Source organism: Oxyura jamaicensis, chromosome 14, assembly GCF_011077185.1.
Source record: "Oxyura jamaicensis isolate SHBP4307 breed ruddy duck chromosome 14, BPBGC_Ojam_1.0, whole genome shotgun sequence".
NCBI lineage: Eukaryota > Metazoa > Chordata > Aves > Anseriformes > Anatidae > Oxyura > Oxyura jamaicensis.
Window position 1 is genome coordinate 1,073,288 of NC_048906.1, and position 21,147 is coordinate 1,094,434.

General features: G+C 53.4%; 1 protein-coding gene across 2 annotated transcripts in view; it reads right to left on the reverse strand.

Moving 5' to 3' along the window:
• The window catches only part of PRKCB (protein kinase C beta), a 114,745-nt gene extending 102,123 nt beyond the window's left edge, over positions 1-12,622 (reverse strand). Inside the window, exons 1-2 of one of the 2 annotated variants that reach the window (XM_035339353.1) lie at positions 12,266-12,621; positions 11,927-11,958 (exon numbers count right to left, since the gene is read on the reverse strand). In XM_035339353.1, the coding sequence (XP_035195244.1) occupies positions 11,927-11,958; positions 12,266-12,435 (202 nt within the window). In that variant the 5' untranslated portion in view covers positions 12,436-12,621. Of the gene's footprint in view, positions 1-11,926; positions 11,959-12,265 lie in introns of both variants that reach the window. The other variant, XM_035339352.1, reaches the window with a different exon arrangement.
• Between the last annotated feature and the right edge of the window lie 8,525 nt (positions 12,623-21,147).

Below are 21,147 nucleotides of genomic sequence, written 5' to 3' on the forward strand. Positions count from 1 at the left end.
CCCATCACAGTCTGCCCTTGCCCACCGGCCAGGTGGGTGCAGGGAGCCTGGAGCCTCTCAACGACAGCTCGAGGCCATGAGTTTGTTTTCTTGTGCTGGCAATGCTCAGCGTCACCTTGGGCTAGCTGACGACACAGGCAGAAACACAAAAGTTCACAGAACGCATTTCAAAGCACTTTATTTTCAATCGGCAGCAGAGACGAGATTCAGAATACATGCTGCAAAGCTTCCTATGCCTGGATGCATCTCCTGAGTATTCGGGTCAATAGAGGGACTGCTGTTAAAGAAAAAAATGGTTTTACGTATACAATGAAGGAGAATTTAATTCTGCTCCAAGGTTGAGATAAGCAAGCCATTTTTCATGCAGTTTTTGATGACAGCATTTGTCCACAGCCCAAATAAGTATCTTCTTCTCTTACATCAGGGTAAGAACACCAAAACAAAGGAATTCGAACTCTACATTGGTTGGCATTAAAATAGACATTCATAGAGTTTTGGGGAAGGAAGAAATTTAAACTGTGTAGTTTGAAGTTACTTTAGAAGAGATTCTCTACAAGGGTTTAGTGCTCAACGAAAATGCAAATCACCATAATGGTTTCCTAAGCAAATGAGCTATTGTTACATTTTTCCAGTCCAGCAGCATCTTGCTCAGAAGATCTAATAGCAGCCCTACTGAGCAGCAGCTAATTAAAGCCTTTCCTCCTGCCAAAAGCCCAGATCCAGAGTCTCTAAATGACCCAATAAGTGAGACTTTTTCCACCTCAGAAGCCCCAGGAGACACCAGGTCAGCTCTGCTCTGACCACTGCCACATCTGCACATCTGCCCACGCCCTGCCCGCTAAGAGGTAACACAGGCCAACGTCCTGGCATGTCTCCCCCTGCCCTTGGCTACGTGGCACAGGGGCAGGTTCAAGGACACCTCTCCCACCAGCCTCCCCATGGAGGCTGAGGACAGAGGGGACACCCTGACCTGGAGCAGAGCTCATGTCCCACTGCCAGCAGGGCTCACACCGCTGGCACAGACATTGCCACATGTCCCAGCAGTGGATGCACACCCCAGCTGTGAGCCCTGCAGGGTGCCCTCAGGAACCCCACTCCCCAGAGCCCTCCCTGCCCAAACCCCCGCTCCCTCCCCAGCCAGGGGCTGTGGTGCCCAGCCCAGCCCAGCCACCCCCCGCACGCCTGCGGGCTGTCTGCGCGCCGTGTGGCCAGGGAGCCCCTTCCTTCCTCCACGGGCAGAGGAAGCCGCGCCGGGAGCCTTTCCTGCTTCCTCTTCCCCTGCTGGCCCCACAGCTGCAGCCACTGGGGTCGGCCCTTGAGATGCACACTCCCTGGGGCAAGGAGCATCCTTCAGCCCACCCCATGCGGGGTGGCACGGAGAGGGTCCAGGTGCCTGGAGAGGCCTGAGGATGAGAGAGAAAACTTGAGGGTGAAGCAAGACCTCCTCTGCTTCAGCACAAAGTTCTGCTTCCACCACACAGCCACCCTCAGAATGCCAGAGCTGTGGTGCAGGACAGGGCTGTCTCCCTCTCACTGGGAGTAGATGGCATCAAGGAGGTGACACCACAGTAGAAGACTTCTGGGACACGTGCCAGGCTCTGAAGGGGACGGCTTGCAGGACAAGCTGCCAGGCCACGAAAGTACAGATGCTGATGTCTTGATGCAGGGAAAGCCCCAGAAGCAATCTCTGAAATCAGCTTCTCGGCTGCCATGAAGGTCACTTTGCTTCACTCTGGAGAATAACTCGCTACTGCTACAGACCTACAAGCCTCATTTCCAGAAGACTTTGGCCCTGAGGCACCTCTCCATCAAAGACGAATGAGTAAGATAAATTTGGAAGTTAATGGACCCAGCTATTGGAGACGGTCCTTAGCTGCATGATCACACAAATGTGAATTAGTTTGGTTTTACAACCACTCCTAGGGCAGCAAGCAGAAAAGCAGCAATCTCCCATGGCAGATGAGGGAAATAAGGAGCAGAGGTCTCCTGCTCCAGTCTCAACTCCCCCTGCACAGACATCCCCTCTGGGCAGCGCTGGGCTCTCAGCAGCTCTCTCCACCTGCAATTCCAGCTGCCACATGAGAGGGCCCTGATCTCCAACCAGCCCCCAAAAGCCAGTTATTCCATGAAGTCTCCAGACACCGAATGAGCCTGGAGAAGCTGATAACCCCTCCCTTAATGGCTGCTCTCCTGAAGAGGCCCACGTGAAGGCTGAAGCAGGCAATGGAACACCAAGCCTCCAGCAGAGCTAACCTCCACGTGACAACGTAGCAGAGGTCGCTCCACAGCGAAAGCAGCTCTCAGAGCCTGACACCAGCCTATAAATAACGGCCCAGAGGGTTATTTCAAGCTGTGCATGAATCTTCCATCCGTACGGGGAGGTGACAACGTGCCGGCTGTGCCTGAAGGCACCCGAGCAGCTCCAGCATCTCAGTGGAGACAAAAGCAGCTGAGACAACACTGCGCTCCCAAAGCTCGCCGGCACCACCACAGTCCCAGCGCGTGCTGCTTGGTGGGAGAGGCACCCGCCGGAGTGGGGACAGGGGCCACACGGCTCCTACCACGTAGGCAACCTTCAACCTTCACTTCTTGGCTACCCTAGGGTACTGGCAAGCTATGGAGTACTTCCAAGTATTCCTGAACTAAGGCAAAGCATGGACTGTAATAAATGGAAAGAAAGAAAAAACTAAAAACAAATTACTCAGCCTCTCCGGGTAGGCACAATATTAACAATCTTGACAAGCACCATCATTTTGCTTACAAGGCAAGTGTTAACGGTCCCCACCAAGTGATACACCAAGATGTAATGATCTCTGAATCAGCCTCTCCCCAAATCATTGCACTGGTAAAGGCAGCAGATCTGGTGGTAAATAATGACTTTGCACTGCGTCAGGAGCTAATCCACTCAGTGATGCAAATGAAATTCGTGGGCCACTTCCCCCTCACTCCAGCTTCTGATATTATAGAACAGCCTTCGTACTGACTCCTGACTTCACAGCGATGTCACTGAGCACAGTTGCATTAAGCCATTCACAAGAGCCAGGACGACTTTCCCTCCTCTTCACAACCGCACTTTCTCATTCTTCTGCTATAATTGGAAATCATGAAAATGCATTTGTTCATGCACTAGGAGTGTCAACTATTAAATGTGCTTGCTGTTCAGACCGTCAGAACGGAGGTAGTTAGCTGTTCTCTCTAAAGGTGAAGCTATTACTGGCACATCACTCCACGTGGCAACAGGTGACGGGAGGAACCGGCCGGCGTCACCAAGCAGGAGACAAGGAGCGCCTGAAGGCTGCGATTGAGGCATTACAGTCTTTTTTAGCTTCAGTGTTGCTGACTAAATATCAAATGTAGGAAGACCAGATCAGAGCTAAGGATGACTGAAGCTCTGAAATGCGATTCCCACCCAACAGTGAGGCAGAGCCATCCCGAGCAGCCGGCAGTTTCCATTGCTCTAAGGAGAGCACATGTGCTTGCCTAACCCACCTGCCCTCTGCACACATCACCGGTGAACTTGTGCCAGCAACCATGAGCCCTGCTCAAGGCCAGCTGCTCAAAAAGAACTCTTGCAGAGTCACTAATTTTACCTCTATTTCCCCAACCAGCCCCCCAGAATCACCTGCTTGGAACAAGAAAGACTTTCTTGCTCAGAGGAAATAGCACTTCTACACAAAGAGGAAATTTTGCAAGTAGACTGATTCTCCGGAAGACCGGATTTAGCTGGATGTAAGAGAGCCAATGTAACAGGAGTTGTACTGCAATGCACCTCAGGTTAGTGAGCCCAGGAGCCTGCAGGTACTGTAACCTACTGCTACTCCTGAGTCTTTTGGCAGGCATTGCCCGCACAGCTAGGATCAGCTGCGAGTATGTTCTGCTTGGCACATCCAAACAAGATGTATACGCCTGGCACAAAAGCAAGATCAAATATGGAAGTGAATTAATGGAGGAGATGCAACTGAAGTGCACTAGATGTACAGCAGGCACCACGCTTCAGCTGCGGCAGGAAGACTTGGCCACGGAGGCACTCATCCTCCTGCGCTACCGAAGTTAAACTTGGAACGCAAGAGGCTAACAAGGCTACAGCAGTTCACCAAACACTTGGTGACTCAAGTACCATGCTAGAACTATTTTTCTCCTACACGATGGGAAGGGCAGGGCAGCTATGACCAGCTGAGGAAGTCAGCCCAAAGCCCTCAAAAGCACCCAGCTGAGCAGAGCACAGCTCTGCCTCAGGTTAACTACATGCCACAAAGCAGCGCCCAGACAGCACCGGGCTTCTGAGCACACGCCAGGCACGCACCGCATGCATCCTTCCCTCAGCTGGCAAATGCCAGCAGATAGATACACCACGTGGGCAGCTCAAGTGTGCCTGAGCAGCAACAAGGGGAAGACTCAGGTCTTCATTAACAGCATTTATCAGCACCCAACAGGAGAGTAGCTATTGCTGACCCTGCATCTGCCCAGCCTTGGGCGACTTCCAGAAGAAGAGGCAATTGGTAAGCAAGAAGAGGAGTTAACAGGCTTCCAGGAACCTCTTCCCAGGAAGAGGAGGACCAGTCCTATTGCAGTTCACAATGAAGCTCATTGCAGATGAGGCAGCTGCAGGGGAACAGTCCCAAGGCAATTTATGCACTGCAGCTCAGCACGTGGCCAGCAGACAGTACCCACCACTGCCAGCAAATACAGAGCTGAAGCACGCTGGCAGCATGCAGCTGAACCTGCAGGAATACATCTGTCAGTTTCATGAAATGCATTTCCCTTTAGAGGGAAACCGGATCAGCTATTGGAAGCAATAGTGAGAGCTGAGCTACCGTATGAAGTGGGATCCTGTAAGTGCTGGTCTTGCTTTCAATAAACAAACAGCTCGGCAGCCAGGAACACTGCCTCACTGGGAAGTCACAGCCAGAGCTGCGACTTGCAGGAACCACTCCTGCCTAATGCAAAGTGCTTGGCTGCTACTTAGCACTGCACAGCTGGAGCTTCCCTCCCATCTCCCCCACCCCTCCTGCAGCTTTTGTGGAAAAGTTGGCCTCCCTGGCAGGCTGGGGCAGCCGGCACTGAGCAGGGCCAGGTCGCTCCTGGTGAGCGCTCCTTCCTGGGTGCATCAGCAGCAGTCCTGTGCCAGGGAGCAGCCAGCCCTCCGTGTAAGCTCTGAAGGGACTGAAAAGCTTGGGGGAAATTTTTGTCCAGAGGACTACAGCACTTACCCATTCATTTTACCTCTCTACCAGTAATCTCACCTCTCGTTTGCTTTGCCTCAGGGGACTCCTGGATGAACAAGTCACCTGCCTCGCTTTGCTTTCTACAGCATTACTTGGAAAGTTCGGAGGGTCTGTCCATGCTCTCGCCTCCCTCCTTCCTCTGCCTGGCCATCGCCTGTCAGACAACAGATCCAATGCTGCACCCAGGATCAGTGTGCAAGGAGCCCTGCTTTTACAGTCGTGTTTCTGTGCCTTTTCCAGGTTTGTTCTGAGCAATCTGCCTTACATGGCAAGCCTTGATGAAAACAAGGAGCACGCTGCCCAGAAAACCTACAGTCACTCCTCTCCTACAGGGAGCTTGTTACTCACCTTTTCTAAATGGCTCTAATTTCTGGACTTTTGGAATAGTGATTCATGAAGCCATTCTAGAGGAATTAATCACACAGCATTGCAAACACCTTCCACTGCTGGTCTGTGTTGTCCTTCATCTTGGAGCCTTGCGCCACATGCATAAGAAGGCAACCCACAGTCGGACTCTGGCAGGTCCAGGGCTCTGTTTATGTTAATGTACAGCACTAATCCTCTGCACAGCTGGTTTCTGCAGGAATAATCCACCCAAACATCTCTCTTGGGCAAAATCCCATCCCACCCACCATTACAAGCATCCCTCCTCATTACCACACACGTTTGAGGCAGAACAGGAGACAGTGCTTTAACATTTCCCTTCTGATTGTGCACTTCTTAATTACGTGTTCCAAGCAGTTCTGCCCTGAACTAAATAATGGTCACAGTTAGAAGTTAATTTCTTAGTCACGGTGATCATGCGACTTATTTGCTGATAAATCCAAAGGGGGACTGGATAGCATTGATGAGTGTATCAAGCTTTCTTAGATTTTGGTCTTCTCAAATGCATTCAGAGGGCTGAGGAGCCGTGCCTGCTGTCTGGGAGAGCAGTAACACAGCAGAAGGGCTCGTGGAGTTCTTCTAGCGTGAGTGTCTGGATAAACCCCTGCATTAACAGAATCCATACCAGACTTTGCAAGGAGATTCAACCCAACCCACCCCGTCCTACACCAGGAATCAAACATGGGCCGTCTTGCCGGTTTGTGCCCCGGTGCCTCCCACCCGCAGGTCAGTCTGCAGAGGCGAGCCGGAGCCAGATCCACTGCACACCCCACTGGGCATCCCAGGCCAGCAGCAGAGCCCAGAGCAGGGAGCCAGGGAGGGCAGAGCACCCTCACTGCCGCGTGGGGATGCCCTGCAGTCACCCTAAGAGCCCAGGGAATTGGTAGGATCGCATGCAAACGAGCTAGCAGATATATGGAAAAGCCTGCACCATCTGCTGAAAAGTCTCCTTAGGGACCACCCAGGCATTAAACTCCCCTGGAAGGCTCAACAGCTGGAGAATCATCATCATGGAGCCTCACGTACCAGGGCAGCCTAACCTCTGTGCTGGAGCCCCAGGTGACAGAGCAGCTCACTGCAAACCCCCAGCAGCCCGGGAGCCAGCTGAGACCCCCCAGCCCAGCCTGTTCCCGACACTGGTCAGTGGCAGATACCCTGGGAAGGAAACAGACCGCTTCGTTATCAAAGTTTGAAGATCATTTTAGGATGAGTTATCTCAGGAGATACAAAAAAAATCTACCATGCTAATTAAAAAGGGGGAGGGCAAAGAGAAACCACTTCCACTGAGAAACTAAAACAAACCTTCTGCACTGTAAGGAGACACTGACAGGGCTTAACATATCAAGTGATCCCTGCTGAACCTGATAGCCATGGACCCGGCACTGCAAGAGGTTTCTGCAAGTCCAGATTTCCTTCCAAAACATATCTCCTTCTTCAGGTGCTCTTCAGAATTGCAAGCACCTAGCCCAGGAAAGAGCAGGATTAGGGAAACCAGATCAGGCCCCAGGCTTTAACACTCATCTTTAAGGGAGACCTGACCATTCAGCCAAAGTGTCCAGGGGCACATCTTCCCATTTTCCCTGACAGCTCTGTTTTTATTCACAATTCTGCAGAACTACAGACCATCTGGCGCAGCGAGCAGGGGACCAGACTGACTTCCCCTTTCTATTTCTACCTGCTCCGATGCACTGCCCCAGCAGCCCAAGAGCGGGGCTCCCTGTGCCCAGAGACTTCATTGCTACGGCACCAAGAATTGTATTACCACTGCAAGGCACACAAAAATCCTCCAAAATTATGTTTCCAATTTCTGCAGCATTATATAATTAGCATCATTTGTGTTGCAAAAGTAATTGCAGTAACATTTTTAATTAGTCTATTTGAACACTAACATTTCTCCACTGTGCATAATATGTTGACACGAAATTACTGGTTTTGAGGCAACTCTGAATGATTGGAGTTTGTTTTGCTTTTGTTTCTCACTTGCTTAATACAGTCAATAAAAGTGCACGCTGAACGCCTGCATGGAGTTAATGGCGACAACCACCACGAGCTGCAGCTCAAGAGGCTAGAGCTGATGGGTTTCACTTCCGTCTGGAGGGCAGCGCAGAGGTGGGGGAAGGAAGGGTGGGTTTTGAAGGCAGATAGCAAGAGAAATACTTGCTTAAAAGGTATGCGCTGACATTCTCCAGCTACTTTGTTTTTGTATAAAGTGTTGAATTGAAAACGTAAGGCAAATGAGAGCACCAGCTTTGGAGGACAGGGAGAAGAAAATGTGGAAGTATATTTGGCATTAAGTTTGGAAAGAGAAATTTGAAGAGTGTCTTCGCTTACCGAGCCGTAGCTAGGGATAAGAAGTAAACATTTTACCCAGAAAAGTTTCTGCATGAGATCCAAGCATCCATTACCAAATGATGCTGCCTTTTTTCTTCCTTCTCCTCTTAAGGAATCGAGGTTCTTCTTTCCAAGATCTTTTCTACTTACTCTGCACACGTGAAAGCAGTAACAGATGCAGGTTATTTTTTGCTTGTAAGTGAGAATCACATTATATGGCTCTTCACCTCTACACAAGCACTTCTTCCCAAGTTCCCAAGGTGAAAGCACAGCCCAACAGCTGTGATGGTGACTGCAGGTTGAACAAATGCCGTTACCAGGGCAGGTGCCCTCCTCACAGTGCCTCCAATGCAGCCAGCACCCTGATCCACAGAGAGACCAAGAGCTGTTTGGACAACAGAGAAATATGCCCCAAGGATTGCAAACAGGGAACATTAGCAAAAAAGATGAAGAGAAAGCTTGCAGTTCACTAAATCAGCACATTCTGAGAACAAGACCAAGAACAGCATTTTCTACAGCTTTCAAATGAGTTCCCTTTCCTTTGGCATCCTCAAAACCCTTCTGAAGTTAGGCGAACAGAGACAGCAAAGCCATCAGTCGTAACTTAGCCGCACGCCATTCTTTCACCCAGACAGCCTGCAGATAAGACGCTTCTCTGCACTCCTCATACGCTTCCTGGTAATGGTATCGGACAGATGGATTTCAAAATCCAGGAAGGAGGAGGTGGAGGGGAGAACACACGCACCCTTTTCTCTTTGTCATTTCCGAGGTCACACGAAAGCCCATGTACCTTGCAGCTCTGACAGATCGTTATGGCATAGCTAGAAGCCCCATCTGCATCTCCCGCTTACACGAGGCCAGCACACCAAGCTTTCCCCCCAGCAAGAGGCTGTTACTGGCAGCCCCAGGCACATCCACAGCACGGCACCAAACGCGTGCCTTCCAGCACTGCCAGTGCCCTGGCACCGAGCCCTGACCGCGGGGAGCAGCCCCATGCCTCCGGACAGCCAGCACACAGACCTGCTGCTGGGCTGAGCAAACATGTTAGCCCCAGGAGTTTTAAGATGTATGCAAGGATAAGGAGATTGCACACAAGGATAAGGGGATTAGCAAGCAATTAAGTGGCATTTGTGGTATCCATTAGTCTTTCAAGCTACAAAGAGTCAGTTTCTGCAAACTTCCTGCCAAAAGTCACAAGTAATGAGCTAATTAACAATCTAATTATTACAAATGCCCTAGAAAGAAATCAGGGCACAGGTGAAAGCCTACTTAAGCAAGCATGGCAATAGGAAACAGCTCAGAAACAAGACCGCTATGTGCTCTAGCTATGTTTCCAGCCACCACTGCTGAGCAATAGGATAAAATAGGTAGGGAAGTTGTCCAGTTGAATCGAAGCTGTATTCTATAAGAGAGCTAAAAACCTACAAACAATCAAAGCTTACGGTAAGCCTCATGCAGCTGAAAAAAAAGAGAACCCCTGAGCAAAAGCTGGTCCTGAGGTTTTTCTTCCATGCAGAGTTGATTCATTTACCAAATTCAGCAACAGCTGCAGGACACCAAGGGGGCACAACCCCAACAGCCTGCAGAACGGGGAGTCACGCACAGCCTGAGCGGCCACCACGACGGATCCCTGGCGAGCAGCCTGGTGACTTCGGGGGATGGAGCGAGGCCCCGTGCCAGGCCTGGCACCCCACTGCAGCGAGCTGCCATCTCCCTCCTGGGGCGGCCACAGTGCCCATGCAGATGGTGCGTGGCAGCGGCACAGGGCTCGAGCTAGCCTTCCCGACCTGGAAGCACCGTACACAGGAACACCACGTGCCTCCATCACAGGGCACCAGCTGCAAGATGCTTTCGTTCTAATGAGGATCACACCCACGGGCTGAGCTACAGCTTGCACGAATCACAGCACTTGTGCTACAGGACCTCAGAACCCCACAGAGGGGACAGACACGGAAGTCGAGAGAGCATTGATTTTTGGAAGGTGTTTGAAATAAAAAAATGGTCTTTTACATACCACAGTCTGCAAAATTTACTGCAATACAGAAATGTGGTTTTCATGTCTGTAATACCAGAATAACACGGAAAGTGGTTTCTTAAGGCAGAAAGATATGTTATAGACCAGTCACACACCTTTGGAAGTGTCATTGTGCACAGCACGCTAATGGGAATCCTACTGGTATTACTGCAGCTCGTAAAGCCTCCCGCTTCAAGAAACCGCAGGGAGGATTGCTCTGTTTTAACATCTGGGGGGCAGGGTCAATTGCTGGCCAATTGCTGTGCATTAGCACATCTGAGACTACCGTTATGGGTCCCATTTACCGACCTCACACTGGAGACTGATTTAACATTAGTTAAAACATTTAAGGTTAAACCTTGGAGCAAGTGCACAATTACAGGTTTAGACAATAGTTCTCAATGGCTGGACAAGAGACTCGGAAAGGCTCATATTATCTGATATTGAATACTATAGGTAGAACCGGGCAAAGCACTAGAAATTACAGAGAAAGGAAAACGCCTGCCCCACCAGTAGATGACCCCCCTAGCCTTCTCTAGGGCACTTCAAATTTCGGAGATGCTGTGTTTGTACCAACACGCCTGCGGTGATGCTGTATGCACCACAAAGAGAGTCAGAGAATTAATGGCTGGGTAAGCCTCAGAAGCCCCACAAAGAGAGATACAAGCTACACTAAACTCCTCCGAGTAACACAACTGCCCATGTATGAAACCTCAGGTACCAGGGGAAAGCATGACCATGAAGATCTCCACCAGGACACGTTTTAGACTCCACACCTGATTTCCTCTGCTTGTCAGCACCAGCCCAGTCATTTGGAGGGGGCTTGAGACAGGTGGCTGGGAGACACTTGGGACTTTGAGGTTACACCCTTAAGGCAAGCAGCAGGTGCTATGGATGAGCAGCAGCACCATTTAGCTTGGCCTAGAGCTTGTAGGAGCATCTGCAGAGATGCTCCCCAGAGCACCCAAAACAAAGCCTTCCACCTGCAGCCATCCCAGCTCCCAGGTGCAGTGCTGGCAGAGTTAGCATCCGAGGCTTGGATGCCCTGTAGCACCTCACACCTTGAGTTTCGATCCTGTGCCACATCATCATCAGGGGGGCTGTTTTCTGGTCCAGATACAAGTGAAGTATGCCAAGACAGTGCCACAATAACAGCTTGAGTTGTACGGTGGTTATATTCTCATGCAAAATACCTTATCTTGAGATTCAGTCACCCAGTAAAATAAAGCTTTGCTCTAAATATTCACTAGAGCAAAATTTCAGTGCCAGCAACTGCAAGCATCAACCCTGATTGAATCACAAGCCCTGACTTTAACCTCACACAGGTGTGATTGGCACCATCACAGCCAGGATTCACTACGCTGTCTGCGAGCATGCATGATCCCCCCAGCCAGGCTACCTAGAGGAGCACTAAGCAACCAAACCAATAAAATCAGGTTAGTTCATCGTAATTTTACAAGGGCTTACCATAAACCCCTAAAGAGCCCTTCCAGAATTCTGGCACTATCAGAACAAAGAACTCTGGTTGTAGTAACCTAGAAGCCATTGCAACATATTTCGTTATAAAGCCTCATTTTTTTTCCCCAGCAACACAACTAAGCCATTCAAGTTCTTCCCGACTGCATAGCTATGGCAGCGGACTGCCACCAAGCCGGCACGCAGCCCGCTTGCCACTATAACACATTTTCATGTTAAGTGCATTAAAAACATGAAACTTCCCTCTGCCTTTTTTTTTTTTTGTGGGGGGGACGACTCCTCTGAAGCCTTGGGCGCCCGTCTCCGGTAACGAAACCTGACCGGCGAGTGGCTTTACAGCACTGAGCACTCGCTCGGGGGGGTAAGAAAATGACGAAGCTGCTTCCGCGCCCCGGGCACGGCGCTGCCAGCACGGCCCTGCCCGGCTCCCCCCTGGCAGTCCCCGCAGCGATGCCCCGGCCCCTGCCCCGCGTCTCCGCCGGTGCGCGACACTCACCTTGACACTGGAAGCCCTGCTTCCCGAAGCCCCTGCGGGGAGAGAGGCGGGTGAGCACCCCCGGCACCGGCTCCGCACCGCGACCACCCCCCGGGCGGCCGGGCCGATGGCACCCCGGAGAGGACGGGGGGAGCGGCGCCGGCAGGGGGTGCCCGGGGCCGGCCGAGGGGAGCGGCGCCGGGACGGGGCGCGAGCGGGGCTGAGGGGGCTGCAAGGGGGCGTCCCGGCTCGGAAGGGGGCGCACCGGGGGGGCAGGAGCGGCCCGGGGCGGTCAGAAGGTCCCGGGGGGGAGGGATAGCGGGATGGAGGTGAGGAGGGGGGCGCGGCACGGGTGCTCACCAGATGAAGTCGGTGCAGTGGCTGCAGAAGGTGGGCTGCTTGAAGAACCGCGCCGTGAACTTGTGGTTCTTCACCTCGTGCACGTTCTTCTGCCGCAGGGCGCCCTTGCGGGCGAAGCGCACCGGGCCCTCCTCGCCCTCGGGGCCCGGCGCCGCCGCCGGCTCGGCCATGCTGGAAGCGGGCTGGGGGCTGCGGGCGGCGGGCTGGGGGCTGCGGGAGGCCGGCTCGGCTCGGCCGGGTCCGGCCCGGCCCGGGCGCTGCAGCTGGGGCCGGGGCTGGCGCCGCTCGGCACCGCTGGCTGCAGCTGGCGGCAGGCGCCGACACACGCCCGGCGCGGCCCCGCCCCCTCATCTACATAACGCCGCGATCACGCCCCCCTAATCTGCATACAGAGCTCCTCCTCTGCGGGGCAGGCTCCGCCCTTCGCCGACGCCGCGCGGCTCGAGCCCCGCCCCCTGCTTTACATGCTGATTTGCATAGAGCCGCGCTGCGGACGCGAGGGGGGGGGGCGTGGCCGGGAGGGGCTCCGCCCACGGTCTCATTTGCATACCGCACCTGCATCCCGATGCGCCGCGCCCCCAGCCCCGCTCGGCTCCGCGCCCCTCGGCACTGCTGCGGGCGGGGGGCACGGGCAGCGGCCAGGCGTGGGTGTGCGGCGCTGCCAGGGCGGCAGCGACGCCATCAGGAGCAGCCGCAGGGAAATCCCGGCCTCAAGTCGGGCACAGGAGGCACCTACACCGACTGGAGAGTGCCTGCTGCAGGACCGGCAGTGACAAGGATGCTGTTTTCCCAAAGTCCGATGCTTTGCAATGTTAAAGCCAGAATTACCTCGGTCTGCCCTGACTTTCTGCACTGCATGAGCCAGGGGAGAAGCAGCCTGGACAGGGTGGCTCCTGTGCTGGGCATACATAGACACGGGGGATACAAAGCCCACCTCTCGGGGGCATTTCTGAACTAACATCCAACAACAACCTTCTTTTACTCAGCTCACCGCAAATACCTCAGCTAACCCGCATAAAGGAGTTTTCCGGCTGCCTTTGCAATCCATCTTTCTTGCTACCTGCCTGTGTCCATGGACACTGAGATCAGCTCTGTCAGCCTCCTCCCCAGAGACTCGCTGAAACATCCAGGTCTGCTGGTGCCAGCCCAGTGCTGCACCGCACCTGGTCTGGGAGCTGAGGAAGGGAAAATTTAAATCAAAATGGAAGGAAACTTTAGTTAAAACATATGAATGAAAATATTTCTGTGAACAACAAACATTTCAAAATCTTCATTTGCAGGATTTAATTCTGGTTCTACAGCCTTGTGATCGTTTTCCATCCATGGACCGAGACTGTCCCAGCTCTGCCACGATCCAACCCCCCCATCCCACGGGCTCTTTCTCTGAAGAAAGCCCCTCGAACTCCATGGAATTAAACGCACAGGAGGGCTTACCAGAAATAGGCCCAGGGCTGTTATTATGCAGCTGTTTTAAAGGGTTCATTATAATAATAAAACATAGCTGACCTGTCCTGCTGATGTTGTCTTTCCATAAACAGACAGGCTTGTTACTAACACCCAGCACCATGTGATTTTAATGCTAAGAAGGAGAAATAAATTGCAGGCATCCCTCCTCATGCTGTGATTTTGTCATGAGGAAATGAAGGGGAACCTTCCCAGGGCTCCCACGGCGGGGGAGAGAAAGCGCTGGCCGAAGGTGGTGCTTTCTGCTCCAGGTCGTGCTGCCAGCCCGAGCTGCGGGGCGCCTCCTGCCTTGGGGGTGAGGCCCTATTCACTGCCAGCTTGCACATAGAAATTTTGCAACAGAAATAACTCTTTACGCATGCAAAGGAATGGGAGTAATAAGGAAAATAATAACAGGTCATTTTGGTTCCTTTCCTGTGTACTTTTCCAAAGGAAACTGGTATATTATCCTAAGTGCATGCTGCACTTAGCATGTAGCCGTACTAGGCTGAATTCTTCTCATTTTAACTGTGCTTTGCCTATTCCTTCTTTGTTGTTCTTTTAATGCATGTACCCATTTCCAAACACAGCCCGCATAGCTGTTGCATATGAAACCCAGCGGCAGCACAAACCACTGAGAAGATGTCTTTAATTTCACCATATAAGCACTGATATTCATGTTAGTATTCATGTGCAAGCTTTCTTCCCTCTGCTGGGCCAAGAAGTACAAAAGCCAGGTACAGCTCCTGCTTTTGGGAGTTTTTTTTTTTCCTTTTTTTCTTCCCTTACTTTAGCATTTTCATTATTTAACACTCGGAGGATCACATTATATTAAAGGTAGGATTTTCAAGGCTGTGCTGATTTTCATGGGAGCTGGGTATCCAGATCCCCTCAGCACTCTGAAATGTCAGGCTGAACATCCACACAGCTCTTTCCTCTGAGGAAATTATTGTATTTATTAATGCAAGTAAAGTCCCCACAGGTGCAATGAGAGGACAAACACAAAAACAACTGCAAACCAGCACTCTCAAGGGAGTGCAGCGCATGGAGCAGAGGGCAAATCAGCACCGTTCATTCCTGTTTATGTAAAACTGCAGATTCTCTACCACATTTTCCTCACTGTTGGCTCCTGCCAGGCAGGCAGAGAAGGGTGCTGAGGACGATAGTGCTTCAGCCACGCTGCCCCCGTAGCTCGCTCCTCCCCTGCAAGGACCTCGCTCACTGCACAAAGGTGAGCATGGCACTCACTCTTTTAGGTCTGGGAAATACAAAAATGTTTATCAAAAAAAAAAAAAAAAAGAAGAAGAAAAAAAAAAAAAAAAAGAGCACATATTTAAGAGCTCCAGTACTCTGGGGGTGCTGGCATCATCCCCACCTCCAGCTGAGGAAATCAGGTAGCAGGCTCTCCTGTCCCTGCCTGCAGAAGCAGAGCACTGCCGGGGAGCACAGAGCTTCACCGCCTGGCTGCTCGCTCCCTGCGGCCTCGCTGTGCTCACCGGGGGGAGAGCAGCCCCGTGGCACGAGAGACACGGAGACAACGGGTGCAGGAGCAGCTCCATAGAGACGTGATTCATATCCTGAGGAAGGGCCCTCATCCTCCCACAGGCAACTGGGGATCTGCTTGGTGGAAGGGGAAGAGCTGAGCATGCCTCAGGGCTGCCGCTTGCTGCGGGAAATGTGGGATCGGGAGGGACTGGCACCGTGCTGCGGGACCATGGCTGCAGGAGGCAGTACTGTGAGTCCTCCCAAAGGAAAGCCAGAGCCACAGGGTTCAGCTCAGCCGCCCACTGCAGCGCTGTGCCTGGGTGGCTCCGGCACCGCAGGTCCAGCAGAGAAGCAGCATCCCCAAAGATGCTGCAAGGGAGAGGGAGAGGTGGGGAGAGGCAAATTCTCCCTGTTTCCTAAGGAACCTCCCCCACACACCTGGGAGCCTGGCACACTCCTGGAACGGACAGGAGTTACGTGGCAGAGCTGTGGCTCTCACAGGAGGCAGACAAGGTCCCAGAAGGCATGCTGCTGCCTCCAGCCTTCACTGCTGTAGGGAGTCTGTTCCCTTCGTGCCCAGATTGGCTTTTCCTAAAGAATTCAAAGAAGCTTGAAAACAGATTTTTTTCTCCATGTGTGTTTCTTAGGGACCTAAATCCTCCACAGGAAACAGGTGGAGGAAGAGTCAAGCTCTAATTAAATATAAAGGTGTCTCAGCAGCGCTCGGCAGCCTCTGCCTGTTGCAGTTGCTGCCTCACCCCGCAGCGTGCCAGGAAGGCCAGTGTGGGGACGGGGCCCTGGAGGCTGGGTGACCCTCAGGAGCACCCCTGCTGCCCCAGGCTGCCGCCTGCTCTGGGTGGAGGGGATGGAAGGGGTGGCTCCCGCTGCCTGCAGCCAGGGCTGCTGCACAGCCCAGCGGGGCAGCCAGGCAGTAACCGGTCCTGGGAGATATAAGCAGAGTTTTAAAAACTTTCACCCAAAACTGCCTGTGCCAACAAAATGCAGACTCCCCCCTCCGTCATTGTTTTCTTTCTTAGGACCCCATCAGGGCTGGAAAAGCCCCCCTTGGCTCACAGTTGCTGTTCCTGTGGGGCCTGCAGCAGGGCTGCTGGAGCAGTACCTGGGCACCCGCAGCGATGCTGCATGGTTCAGCCACGCACCCTGGGCACTCCTGCACCTGGAACATCCCCTGGCAGTGCTGCCCCTACCAGGCACCCCCTGAGGATTCCTGGTCTGCCCCAGGCGTGATGGGGGAGAATGGGGGGCTCCCCTGGTGCCCAGGGCTATGTCAGCTGCTCTGGGGTTTCCCTTTCTGCTTTCACAGTTTTTGCATGTTTCACATCTTCTGTGCAAAGAGGATATAGGGGGGGAGAGAGAAGCTGCATTCAAGTGACGAGAGACCTACTTACACACCCACTGTGGCGAGAGCATCCTCAGCCAGCCTCTGTGAAAACAAAGCAGCCCAAACGTTAGCGCGGGAGCGTTACATAAAGCCTCGCACCATCGCCGGCGATGGGAGAGCCGCAGAGGCACAGCCGGGCACGAGCAGCCACTGCTCCAATTTCAGACCTGAAAAGCAATCACTTCTCATTTACTTCCCGCTCACATTTTTAGTGGCCTTGTTAAGATTTGGCAGGGCAGACGCCAAATTGCTGTCCCCTCCTGGTCTGCGTGCACGTGGAGGTGCAGGAACAGATCAGGCAGGGCTGCAGGTGAGGGGCTGCTGGGGGACACCGCAGCTCTGCTCACACAGGGAGGCTTTCAAATGCATGGAGCAGAGGCAGAATCCTGGGCAGGGATGAGGAAGCCCGTTGCAAAGAGAGCAAGGAAATGTTAACCCTAGCAGTCCCCAGAGAAGGGAGCAGGGCACGGGTTGTTTGGGTTATTCAGCTGGCAGAGAGTTTGTATATGCCAACCTCTGCATGGCCCGTTCAGGCAGGCATGGGCAGAGGGAAGGGGCTGCAATAAAAAACGTTCTTAAACAGGGCCCCGTCCACCCCAAATCCACCCACCCAGGGCAGAGCGGACAGGACAGCATCTTTCCATCACACCAGAGAACATCTTCAGCAGAAGCAGAGCTTGTGCCCGGTTTCCAGGCTCTCCCAGCCACCTCGTGTTGCTTTTCTAGGGCTCGTGGGCACAGGGAAGCCTGAGGACACAGGCCCCAGCATGGAGCTGCCAGGAGCAGCAGTGGAGAGCTGGGGCAGCAAGCTACTTTCTGGCTCAATGTGCAGATATGCAGCGGTGGTTTACGGGCCCACATTTTTTCCATCACTGCTCAAGACAGAGCACACTGCAGATGAATAAATGAGATAAGAAAACCCGGCAAACCCATGTCTTTCACTGGGTCTCACACTCAGGTAAGGGGCACAGGCACCAAACCCGACAGAGAGCTGCAGAAGCCGAGTGCTCCAGACCTCCACGCATGGGAAGCGCAGCCACCCGTCGGGTGCTTGCGTGGTTTGGCACATCACAAACATGGTTAGGCAATTTAAATATTTCATATTCCTGTCTGCTGGGTTCTCAGGGACAACATTAATTCTGTTTCATGTACCCAAAAGTGGCCCACGTCAAACCTTCTTCCTGCACAGTTGGTTAAACAAAGCTACTGGGAAAATCCTCCGTGTTTTGCTGCTCGTTTCCAAAACCATTTGATCAATAAGAGGGTTTCGTGTCCTTTGACTTGAAGATAGGAAGCAGGCATTACTTCTTGTTATTGATCCAGGATAGTGGGGGTTTTCTGCTGCCTTGTGAGCCAGGTGAGCACCTCAGTGACCTTTGTGTGGTGAGGGGAGCCAGAGCGGCACCGTACCTGCCACGTGTTTTACCTACATGCAAAGGGGAGCTCTGGGCTCTGGGTAGCAAAGCACTGAAGACGTAGGGACAGCTCTGAAAATGTTCTGCTGGACTTTAGAAGTGCAGCCCAAATGGCACAGCAGCAACACCAAGGGGTAAACACCGTGCCTGTGCAGGGTGACCTTCCCGTCCCAGCAGCAGTGCAGTCGGGGTGCCTGGCACAGCCCTGGTCGTGCTCAGGGTCCCCTCACGCTTCCCCAGGACACATCCTGCCCATAGCCCACGCTCAGCACTGCAGGAGGGGCAGCCCCGGAGCCCAGGGTACACAGCAGCAGCCTCCACAACCAGCAGTGCTCTTGTCCCTCGGGGTGGCTTCATCTGAGGCTGTTTGGATGCAAACCAATTCTGCTCCAGCTGCCATTCCCTGGGGAGCCAGGTTTCTCTCCAGCCCTCCTCCTCATGAGGGATGGCAGGCTTTATTTGCGCGGTTCATCTCATTGCTCAGAAAAATTGTCTGATCATGAAGTTATTCACCCAGCCCTGCCAGGAGCGCAATTTAAATAACAATGAGGCTCAGTTACAGGCAGCAGGTCTGATCCCAGCGCACAATGACTTCTTCATTAAGCTTTGCCTCCGGGAGGGCTTTCCTCAGAGCTGAGCCGTTTGCTTTTTCCACTTACTACAGCCACCTCCTGCTGATTGACCCCAGCCGGGTCCTGCAGGAACCCAGCAAATCCTCGGGCCTGCTGAGTCCCAAGGCGCCCCGCTGTGGGTCCGGGATGCCAGCCTGGGGATGCTCCAAAGCTCGTTTCTTCAGGAATGCCGTCACCTGGATGCCTTAAATCCAGGGAGATGGGAACCCTCAGAGATCTTCCTGTCATGGCCTTGGACTTCATCCACCCCCAGCTCATCCTGGCACTGCTGCTGGCATGCCCTGAGCATGTAAATCCCTTCTCACAGATATTTCATGAAAAATGAGGTGGCTCTTCCCTGCTTGTTCACTCCAAGTGAACACCGGTCATACCCGGCTTAACCCGCTAAGGCTTTGCTCTGCTACTCAGCTCTCTCTCCCTCGAGCAGCTCTGGGCTGGGGTCTCTGGGTTTTTCCAGCTGCTCCGGTCATTTTCCAGCAAAACCAGGTCTGTGATAAAGCACAGATTTCCCTCCAGTGCAGGGTGTGGTTTGCCTTTTCTCACCACTTTTATCACTCGTTATTTTCCACCAGAGATTATTCCAGCACAGAGGCAGGGCACAGATGAGGGCTGGGGCCAGGCATGCCAGACACCCTGCCCTGCCGCCCCCATGTCCTGCTGCCCCCCACCCTGTGCTTGCAGCAGCGAGCCCTGGTGCTGTGCAGGGCAGGGGGCTGCGAAGGCAGGCAGAAGCTCCGGGAAGCCCCAGGCTTCCCTCCTCCTTCCCCATCCATGGGCCTTTCTGGTGGGAAAGGGCCTCAGCCTCAAAGGCCTGGGCACATGCACACAAGAAAAGTAATGAAGAAAATTTTTGAAAACAGAACAACCTACCTGTGGATGAATTTCCAGAAATATTTGAGACTTTTCATAAAAAAAAAAAAAAAAAAAATCCCCCAGAAAGACCTACTGCTTCACTAATTTAGAAATCAAAAGAATTTTTGAATGGAAAACATTAGCATAAGGTTTTCACTCCTCTCTAACCATATGACTCACTTAAGACAGCAGCACCAGGGCTCATTCAGCTGCTTTCAGGTGTCATTGCCCTGAGCACAGCCCCAGGCAGCGCACCAGGGGGCTGCGGGGCCACCTGCCCAACCCCAGGACCCTCCCGTGGCTGCCCACAGACCCAGCATCGGGCAGGACAAGTGGGCACCAGCCGGGTGGGATTTTTCTTCTGACACCAGGGAAGGTCTGTGCTTCACGAGCAGCCTCTGAGCTGGCCACTTTCCCCAGCTCTCCATTTAATCTATTTTTTTTTTTTTTTTTCCAAAATCCATTTGCTTCCACAAGCCCAGGGCAGGGCTGGGGCCTGAGGACAGCCCCAGAGTTGTCACCTGGGCTTTCCCGGCACCCTCCCTGCAGGCTGCTGCTCCTGGAGCAAGCAAAAGGTGAAACCCTTGGCACAGCCAGCTCAGGCTGGACCAAGTCCCATCGGGGTCCCGTGCGCTCCTGTATGAACAGACGCTTGGCAGATGAAGGGCCTCCCTGACATTTCTTCCCCTGGTTCACTCGAGGTGGAATCTCCTCCTCTGAAATACTTCTGGACTGTCAGCAGGTATCCGAACATAATTAATTCCTGCTGCTTTCTCAAATGTCCTTGGAAGTCTTATTCCTGACCCACTTCTGATGCATTTCAGTAGCGCCAGCACCTGTCCTCTAAACCTCACTGGCCGTGCAGGAAATGAGCCTTCCCTTTGACACTGTTTGATGTTCTCTCTGGTTTAATGATCAAACAGTAAAAGCCATTGACACAGGCTGTAATCAACACGCCCGGTGGGAGAAGGAAAGGACAGCGCTGCGTGGCTGGGAGGAACACCAGGCAGGGCTGTGGACCTGCCCAGATCTGCGGCTGCAGCCACACGTCTCTGTCCCTACATCTCCATGAAGCCCCTTGCCCACCGCTCCCTCCACCCGGCCGAGCACAGCGGGTGGGGGGAACAGGGGGCACAGGGCTGGGTCCCTTGGGAGCCATCCCGTGGGGTGCCGGGTGCCTCATCCTGCCGTGGGCCCGGCCGGTGCCAGCACAGCCGGAGCAGGGATGCAGCGCCCGTTACATAAACGGGCTTGTGCTGCGCTCATCAATGTCACCAAGCCCCACCCCGAGCACTGATATCACCATTCCCATGGCAACAGAAGCGCTGCAAAAAAAAGGAAAAACAGGAGATGAATAAAGGCGCGGGGAGGGGGAAGGGAAGGGGCAGCCCAGAGATGGGTTGTGGTGCCCAGGGGGTCCCCGCCACCCTGCAGGGACTGTCCCTGCCAGGCTGGGATGCTCGCCGGTGCCAGGACCCCGCTGCGGTGCCCACACTGGGACCCCAGCACAGGTCCCTCTGCACCCCGGGAGGTGCTGGGGGGCCAGGCCATGTGCCAGCCCTCTGGGCACTCTGTCATCCCCATGGGATGCGCTTTGGTCTCGGCAGCCCTTGGTGCCAAAAGCCCACATCACGGCCATGCACGGGGCTGCCA